Source organism: Urtica dioica, chromosome 10 (genome assembly GCF_054948205.1).
Source record: "Urtica dioica subsp. dioica isolate 48M chromosome 10, U.dioica_male_clone48M_v1_H2, whole genome shotgun sequence".
Classification (NCBI taxonomy): domain Eukaryota; kingdom Viridiplantae; phylum Streptophyta; class Magnoliopsida; order Rosales; family Urticaceae; genus Urtica; species Urtica dioica.
The window spans coordinates 1402450-1412407 of NC_142765.1; the positions used below are offsets into that span (position 1 = coordinate 1402450).

Sequence of the window (9958 nt, forward strand, 5' to 3'; positions counted from 1 at the left end):
TGGTTACCCAGTTCGGTGAAACACACTTACGTCTGGGGGCACTCTGCCAGTGGAAATGATTTCACTATCTTGTAGTCAATAGTACACACAAGGTTTATATATGATTACAATCTTCAAATCAATAAAACCTAGAGACTATTACCACCAGTGAATACCTAGTCACGGACTCCCCCTGAAGTTGAGCTCCGTCTCAATTCCACCCTTCGAGCAACCGCCTGTGCTCGGATGACTTTCAGTCCTCAGCTGTTCGTGAACATTCAATCACGCGAACACAAAACCCAACTCTCACAGACACTCAATCTTTGTGGAATAGTGTTTGAGAGAATACACCGCAATCAACAAAAGATTTATGCCCAACACTTCTGATGGGATGGTGACCAACCACAATCTTCCACGTGGCAGACGATTCCCCGATTCAACATCCTATCGCAGATTTTCGAGATTATCAGTACTACTACATTACTAAATTAAAAAAAAAATAATATAAAAAAAGAAAAGTCACCTCCAATATGGTGGAGATATAAGGCTTGCGCGACGAAATGCCTCGCCAATCGTAAGTATGATCTTCCGTTGCAGAGAAATACATGTCAACGAACGGTGTTCTGTCTACGAAGAAAAACTCTGCCACCACCTCTGCACGAATAATTACATTACTTATATTTTAATTCATTGATGATACGACAAGATTCACTAGCAGTAGGAAGAGAAGTTGGAACCACCGAAAAAAGAAAAAAAAAACTGACCGGCGTCGACCACAAAAGATCTCAAGCACGTCCATCGGCTATCGATTTCTTTAAGCCAAGGGCTGAGTTGGGCCTCGGCGTCCCCTCTGTAATCAATGATTTCCCAAAACTGGCCAATAACTTTCAAAATTAGACCCAAAAACAAAACAACACGACGTTAAAAAGATATTGAAACTTACCACTGTACCAAGGCCTTTGAAGGCTCTTTGCGGTGTAGATTTTTGTGAACGATTCTTCAAATGCAGTGTCGTGCTCGCTCATCAAACCGTCGTCGTAGAAATTGTCACCGGTTGATACTACGAAGTTGATTCCTAGTTCTTCTCCAACATTTCCCATCTTCGCATGATAAAAAACCCCAAGCTAAGTTGACAACGAGGCTCTGCTTTGTTCATAGAATATGTGTGAAAGCCTTCTCACCACTCTCCAATGATTTCACTCGCACAATAATCTTGTCGCGAAATCGGCGTGGAAGTTTGAATCTCGACAGCATAACTTCCGTTCTGATGCACTTTTTTTTGGCTCCAACCAAATGATGTCACTGATATATAAGAGTGTAGAATTAAAGAGAAGAGAAAAATGTAAACTTAATGTGAGATTATTCGTAAGCTAATTAACTATATCAGCGAGAATACAAAAACACTCACGAGGGCAGCGATGTCATTCTCCACCAGCGCAAGTGATCACCATTCTCTGTGATCATCAAGATTCTTTCAAAAAAAAAAAAAAAAAACCATCATCAAGATTGCCCCTCCATTTGAACCACAATTTTGAGCCTTTGCATCAACTTGTTCTGAATAATACGTATACTTTATAATTATAATACCTCGATGAGATATATTTCTGCAAAAGCCTACGTACCTAATAGAGCTCGGTATAGGACCACGTCCACGTGGACATGGCATTCCGTGAAGCTTGAGACATTATGATTACAATCCGTAGTACACAATTAATTACCTTGTTTCAATATCTGCACAAAAGTTTCAATCTTGATAGCTTTCTTCAATCAACAAGTATTGGATCCAACTACCTGATTATCACCATAGACAAAACAGTGAACAATAGAATAGAAAATATATTTTCCATTTAGATATCAAGTCATTAAATTGTTGAGATATTTGAATGCTTGTCCGCACCTATGAATAGTAGTCAAATTACACCAGTCTTGCTCCAAATGATCAAATGATATATTCAACATTAATTCCTTGACTTGAATTACGGCCTCCTTGACTAATAATTTCTTGCTGAGGCAGATATTAAAATTAATAGTTGGTGAGTCTGAGGCCATGCACTGAGTATCTACAAATAGAAAACCAATCAAGAACACTTTTTTTTTTGTAAAACATCTACTTGAAATAAATTATTATAAAAATTAGCAGTAAAATATATAGGAAATGGAAAAAAGGATGCGCCAGTACATATACATGATGTATGTGGTAATAATACCATGTACATATCTTATCAGAAAATGCAAAAAGAAAAAGGAATACTTTTACCTGTCACTAAATGATTTAGCTTGCCATTTATCTTTCTCACACCGTTGCTTCAATGGTATCAAAAGAGCTTTGTTTTGCAAACACCGTCCTCGATTGACTTGATTTCCACAGACACAACGATTGAAGACTGAGCCACATCTTAAGAGACAAAGTTTCAAAAAAACCAAAATCAATCAATTCCGCAAGAGAAACAATTTCAAAAATGTCAATTGCCAAGTCCGATTAAAAAATAATTCTTAACAAAAGAAACCCAAGTAAAAGCACAATGGTCATAACAATAAACCCAGTTCTTAAGCTCTCAAACCTAATGTTTTACGATCCCAGTCCTTCAATTCCCGGACCAAGCACGTCAAATTTAATAATAACAATTCAAAATCGATTCCACAAACCTTATCGTCGATCATGAGAATCATCGAAACCAGGTGCTTGAAGGTTGACCTCAAGAACCATAACACTATGCAAAGGCGCACGGGCTTGCTTTGCCCCTTTACGAACAAAGAAACCAGCATTAGAGTTTAATAAAATTTAAATGGTAAGGGATCGTCAGTAGTAATAGTAGCATGTATATAATTTTATCAGAAAAATTAAAAAAAAATAATAATAAAAGAATAGTTTACCTTTAAGTAAATGATGATGAAATCATGAAATATAGACGTCCGGGATGTGGGCAATCTTATGCCCTTTCTCACACCGTTGCTTCAACAATGGATGGCATCCCTCGATTCTTAAAACAGAGAGAGAAGCGGGCAAGCCTTGTTCGGGCAAACACTGAAGCTGACGGCACCACCGAATGGTCAACTCCTTAAGGTTGGTGAGTTGTTGAAAGGCCTCGCCGTTTAGGGCCAACAGATTGCTACTACCCCAGATCACAATCTCAGTCAGAGTGGTGGGGAGCAATATTCCATCACCAGGAAACGAATCCCCTTTCCAACTCCAGATATCTAATTGTTTCAATGATGGGAGTCTGTGTAGATCACTCTCCAAAAGCTTTTCGCAATTCCATATGGTAAGATCTTCTAGTTTAGAGAGAGAATCGGGGTGTACATGACAAGCATCCGACGTGTTTGGTAAGCTCATCTTCAACTCCGGACATACACGTAAACATAGATTCCTCAGCCTCGGGAAAACTAGTGTGCCATCTCCACCAAATGACCACTCCTTCCACCGTGGCATACGATATATCTCCAGTTTTTCTAAGGATCTGAAAGAGGTGCCACTAGTACTGCTGCCACCGTACAACTCATCACCCACACTCACCACGCTATCAAACCCACCTATTACAAGGACTTTGAGGCATGGCAATTGTCCCAACGGAGGCAAAATCAAACAGAATTCACAATTCTCTAGGCGAATCTCTACTATGTTGAAAAATGAATCGTGTCCCACCCAATCTGGAAATGTCGTGCCTCTGTAATACTTTATTTTGAGAGATCTCACATTTGTATGAGGCCGAAGTGATTCCAATATTTCTCTCTCTCTCTCCGAACTTACATTGTCGGGAAATTCTTCACTCCATTCCAAAGTCAGATCCGTAATGCCCTTCTGATTCTTCAAATCAGCCTCCAAAGCCTCATTCGCATCACCCACATTTTCAATACTCGAAATCTCAAGTCTTCCCACGAAAGGTTGAAGTGGTTTCACTTCTTTCATATTAACCCTTGTATCTTTCATATTTTTTACTTGGAAGTTCATTTCTTTTAGAGGTGTTCCAGAAATATCCAGATGCCGCAAATTGACAAGCCTTTCCATGTTTTTGGGCAATGCTGTAAGATTACGACACTCCGACAACAGTAAGGTTTGCAAGTTGTACAAACTACATATTGAAGCAGGTAATTCTGTAATCTTAGAGTAGGACAAGTCCAAGTACCTCAAATGTATCAAATCATTAATTGAACAAGAGATTGATCTGATTTCTGAACCACGTAAACCAAGAACTCTTAAGCATCTTCCTGATGTCCAAAAGGAGGATTCAGGAGGCAAGCAAGAACTAATAAACGTGCGCCAATACTTGGCATCACATATACGCTCAAAATCTTTAAACTTCTTGCTATATGATAAATGACGAGTATGCCTTGGAATGCTATGCAAGTCATTGCTGTCATCCAGCCTGAAACAAAATCCACGGGATACGAACATGGCCAAATCGTGAACAAGGTCGTGCATGAGGAAAATCGAGTCATCTTGACTACTTGACTTCTGAAACAACGACCTCGATACAAGATCTTCAAAATAGTCTTCTCCAACTTCCTCCATCGTCATAGATTTCTTATCACTCTGCAAAAATCCTTCAGCCATCCACAACAAGATTATCCTTTCTCTCTTAAACTCGTAGTCTTTCGGAAAGATGGAGCAATAAGAGAAACATCGTTTTAGATGTGTTGGCATGCGGCGATAACTCAACCATAAAGCGGGAAGGATGTTCTTTTCTTCACTATACAACTTATTCCACGCATCACTTTCGAGTATGTTTTCCCATTTCCTTGATTTTCGTTCGGAACGTAATAGACCGCCAAGAGATTTTATAGCTAAGGGAAGACCTTTGCACTTCTTCACGATCTCTCTTCCAATCGCTTGCAATTTTTGATGTGCATGAGCGTCTTCGTTGTTTATAAAAGCATGTCGTGAAAACAACCGCCAAGACTCTTCGGCCGACAAATCAGCTAACGGATACGTAGTAGTTTTTCCAATTGCCATAAGCGAGGCAACTTTTTTGCTTCGTGTTGTCACAATGATCTTACTTCCTTCCGCTTCAGATTCGAAAGAGCTCCTCAAACCATCCCAGAGAAGGTAATCCTCATTCCAAACGTCATCGAGAACCAGGAGAAATTTCTTCCCTCTCAAGGAATCTTTCAACTCCTGTTGAATCTCTAACAGCTCTTCAAATTGACAATTTTGCGACGTGACCTTTTCCAAGATTAGCTTTGTAATCTTATCGACGTCAAAGCTTTGTCACTGACCTCAAGACGTTCCTCAGATCACCTAAGACATCAACAACCGGTTTCTTTCCATGGAACAATTTGGGAATCTCTTTCGGAGCCAACCTGTCGAACAAAACTTGAAGAAAAGCAGAGAGAAAAGCTCCTCCAACCAGCAGATCAGCCATCTCTATCACTTACACAGGTTAAGATCCTCTCTTATCTACCAAAAATGATATATAGTTAGAGTAAGACCATTCGAAAAGTAATTAATCCAGTTATACTGTTGCTTCCCCACAATTTATCGTAGCCTAATAAAAATAAAAATAAAAATAAAAACTAACCAGGAAAACAACGTTCCTCCGTAGAAGATGATTTCTTGATCTCGCCAAAAGATAACGGGTTGCTCTATTTTACACCGAACCAAATATATAATCAAAGTAAGACAGTATGCATTGAGTAATTAATTTGATTCTAAAGTTGCCTTCTTAACAAGTTTCTATAGCAAACTATATAGAATCAATAAGACAGTATTCTATTTCAAAAAAAGAGAAAAAAAAAAAAAAAAAAAAAAAAAAAAAAAAAAAAAGTAAGACAGTATTCATTGAGTAAGTTTTTATTTATTACGAAGCTGCCTTCTTAACAAGTTAACGTAGCAATAAAAAAAATTATGTAACTACATTAAATATTTACCAAAAAAAAAAAAAAGAACTCACCAGAGAGACGAAGTTGCTACGCAGAAGATGAATAGTTGAAAATCTCCACAAAACTATGGCAATTGAAATTTGAATGAGTGTTGGTTCCTATTTACTTTTACTTGCACACAATAATTCATTGTCTGTCTGTTCAGTCCCTACCACGTTTGATGAATTCACACAAATAGTCAAGACGTACACACACACACGAGAGAGGGTCCATTATTTGATACTAGAGCACAAAAAGTGGGTCCCACTACTTTCAAAAATTCTCAGTTTTTTAACCCATTAGCTCTGGTAACGCTGACATTGCTTTTTTTATTTTTTTTTTAATGTGAAGGTTAAAACAATAATTCACTGGCCGGCCAGTGGAAAAACAAGAAATATCACTTTTTTCAATTTGTTTTTTGGAAGGGCATTTGCTGAAGCACTGGAGCTGGTAGGTACCACAATCAATTTTTTTCATTAATGTAAAAGCTGAATAAGCAACCAGTAAACAAGGTCATAAAAGATGAAACGTAACAATCAGTAATAAAGTTTTATACATATAATTTTTGTGTGATAAGCGTCACGATTTATATTTATGTGTATCTCGTACATTTTAATATCAGAGAAATCTCACTGTATATTTCATGAACATTGAAATCAAAATCAACTATGATTTGGTCAAATAATTACACTATTATATTATGAAGGAGCCGGAGTTTAGACATCTAACTTAATTGGACTTCTTATATTAAATTTTAAGCTCAACTATAAAATAATTAAAAATATAATTTGATAGATTTGTAGAGAAACGAGGAAAGAAAGAGAGAAAAGAAAAAAAGGAAAGGATCCAAAAGGGAATAAAAATCCTAATTTGTGCCTAAGAGATTTTTATTATTATTTGTAGTATTTCACTGATGCATTATGCATAGTAGGATTGTAATTGTTGTAGATATTTAAAAAAATAACATGTCTAAAATATGATCTCACGTCTATAACCCTAGTTTAAAATTATTATGCATAAATAACATTTTTATTATTATGCATAGTAGGATTGTAATTGTTGTAGATCTTAAAAAAAAAAAAAAACTAAATCTATTAATATGATCTCACGTCTATAACCCTTTTATGAAAAAAATAAAAAAAACGCGTATTAAGGCTCTTATAGTGTGCTAAGGATAATAACATCCTACAAAGTTGTCCATTTCACCTTCCATGTTTTATTTTTTTGCTCAATTTGTGATACTTTGAGGGGCACAGTATCTATTATTATTATTATTATTATTATTATTATTATTATTATTATTATTATTATTATTATTATTATTATTTCCAAGACTAAAACTTCAAATTGACCCTAGTTGCTAAACTTTGAAGTTAGAAGTCGCTATTGGTAAACTATTTTGTAACGTGTTACACATGGATGATTACTTTGTACATCGTCATCTCTTCATTTATTGGGTCCAACGAAATGAATGCTATTAATTTCTCACCGCAAAAACAATCAAGTGCCTTGACTTTTATCAACTCATCACTTCCAAAACTATCAAGTGCCTTCAGTGTAACAAAGTTACACAAAATTATTCACCAGCTCTTTGAAAAGAAAGATATTTTTACTTCACAAGTTAAATATGAGCCAAGTACGTAATTTGGTTTGGATTACCTCTTATGTGAGATCTTTGAAATGAACAACTTGCGCCAAATAATTCATTAAACAAGTAACTTAATGCCTACACCGTGACAAGACATTATTAAAAATTGTAACATTTGTTCGAGTCGAAGCCGCAAAAAGTTATTCAACCAAGTTTAAGACCCGAGTTACTTTCGCCATTTTTTTAAAGCGCGAACTGAACTAAAAATAACAGTTTTAAGTTCCAAAAATCATGGAGATACGATCGGATTTGGTTTCCAGATCGTTCTAATTAGTGGAGATTCTTTTATTGACCCCTATAAACCCCCTTAGGGTTTTATTAGGTCAATTGGCACTTTTAGGTCAATACACGCCGACTTTAACCTTGAACCAGCCTCTCTGTTAGGAGATCTTCATCGACAATTGGTTCAAAGAACTTGTTGTTGCTGTCCATGATTCATACAGAAGTTGTGAGTGCGTGTTTTGTGTTGATACGCTGAGAAGATCTCCGGGAGAGGATCGTGCGATCTTCGGGAGGAAGTGGTGCGTGAAAAAGAGAGGGAGTCTCTGGTCTGAAGGAATCTCAGATTGTCATCCATTGGAGAAGTCAGAGAAACTAGACGTTTGAGAAATGGTCTACAAACCTAAGTCATGTACCTTTGATTATTGAGATAGTGGACCGCTTCACCACCGGACGTATCAATCCCCCTGAGTAGGTTGTTTATACCGAACATAGTTATTAATTTCGTGTGTCCTTCATTGTATTCTGTTTGATTGATTGTTTAATTGTCGATTTAATTAATACTGCTAAAATCAATCAGTTGTTCGACAAGTAGTTTCACGGACATAGTTGAACAACCTTCTCAGTAATTTAAAAAAACAAAAAAATGTAGCCTTTCAGTAAATAAGTAAACTTGGTCATAAAGGGATGAAACGTAAACAATCAGTAATAAAGTTTTATACATATAGTATTTTTTGTGATAAGTATCACGATTTATATTTATGTGTATCTCGTACATTTTCATTTTTAATATCAGAGAATTCTCACTGTATATTTCATGAACATTGAAATCAACTCAAGTATGATTTGGTCAAATTATTACACTGCTATATTATGAAGGAGCCGGAGATGCAGGAGTTTAGACATGTCAAATAAATAAAAATAGGATCTACTAGGAAAATAGCCAATTTAAACGTTTGACATTGCTAAATAGCCAATGTTTGGTAAATTTTAAGTAAATAGCACTTCCATATATTTACGGACGTAAATCTTAGGTAAATAGTCACCTCCATATAGTAGGTCACATCATCATTTATGGCTATTTACCTAAAATTTATCAAACGTTAGCTATTTAGCAATGTCATACATTTAAGTTAGCTATTTTCTTAATTTTTTCATTAAAAATATAATCTAGCTAATAGATTTGTAGAGAAACGAGGAAAGAAAAAGAGAAGAAAAGAAATATAAATTAATACATATAGGTCAAAAGTCAAATGCATATTTCACAAAGGGCTCATTAATATATTTGTTTTTATTACATTTTTAGTTCATTTTGGTAAAAAAAAAAAAAATTGTTTATGTTTATATGAATGGACAGTTTAAATAACAATCATATGTTTATATATAAAAGACATGGGATTAAGCATATGTGTGAATATTGCGGTCATCTCATCAACTCTTGGGACATGGTGGACGGGCCTGGTGTCGTCCACGTGGCGTACCGTGAATGGCTCAACCTCGGTCAAGTTGCCACGATCTTCACTTGCTTCGTCATCAAGTACGCCAGGCACTCTTTGATTCCTTGAAATATAACCTTCAGATGACGAAAACACCCTTCCGCCACCCTCACGTCTTTCAAGGGTATACCCAACATCCTCGAGAAAATTGGAGAGATCTCGCCAACCTCTGCACTTGATTTTCTATCTTTCCAAGTTTGATGGAGCTGGGTGAGAGCTATTATTGATCTTTCAACACCAACATTCGGATTTCTATATAGTTTTTTGTTTTTTTTTTAATGAAAAATCAATATGTGTTATATCATCTATTTCTTGTTTGATGGCAAACACTGAAGCCGAGGGCAGTTGTAAATGAACAACCTCTCAAGGTTGGTGAGTTGTTGAAAGGCCTCGCCGTTTAGGGCCCGCGGAATGGTGGGGAGCAATATTACAACTCATCACCCATCCTCACTATTCCAATTTTTTTTTATTTCAATCCTTCACTTCATCACCTAAAACACGCACCCATCCTCACTATTCCAATTTTTTTTTTTATTTCAATCCTTCACTTCATCACCTAAAACACGCTGTTAAGTTTCTCAGCTTTATATAGAACATGAACTTCAAAACCCAAATCAACCAATTCAACAAAAAAAAAAAACACTCAAATAAAACCAACCCATACTTGATTCCAAAAGCGTCGATTGACGAGTCCAATTAAAATACATAAGATACCCAATTAATAATAAAAGCACAGTAGCTGTAATGGTAAACCTAGTTC

The 9958-nt window shown here is 36.2% G+C and overlaps 1 protein-coding gene and 1 pseudogene across 2 annotated transcripts; both read right to left on the bottom strand.

Annotated features, from left to right (window-relative positions):
* Window positions 1-91: 91 nt before the first annotated feature.
* Window positions 92-3397, bottom strand: LOC149382890 (purple acid phosphatase 17-like; annotated as a pseudogene). The gene is made up of 10 exons (XR_016301612.1): window positions 2854-3397; window positions 2626-2721; window positions 2237-2374; window positions 1877-2039; window positions 1602-1770; window positions 1388-1450; window positions 923-1281; window positions 744-852; window positions 503-633; window positions 92-423 (listed from the first exon to the last, which is right to left on the bottom strand). The product of XR_016301612.1 is annotated as a purple acid phosphatase 17-like (transcript).
* Window positions 2876-4979, bottom strand: LOC149382891 (putative disease resistance RPP13-like protein 1). The gene has a single exon (XM_089628880.1). It carries the CDS (start codon window positions 4928-4930, stop codon window positions 2876-2878), a length of 2055 nt encoding a protein of 684 aa, XP_089485006.1. The 5' UTR covers window positions 4931-4979.
* Window positions 4980-9958: the final 4979 nt, after the last annotated feature.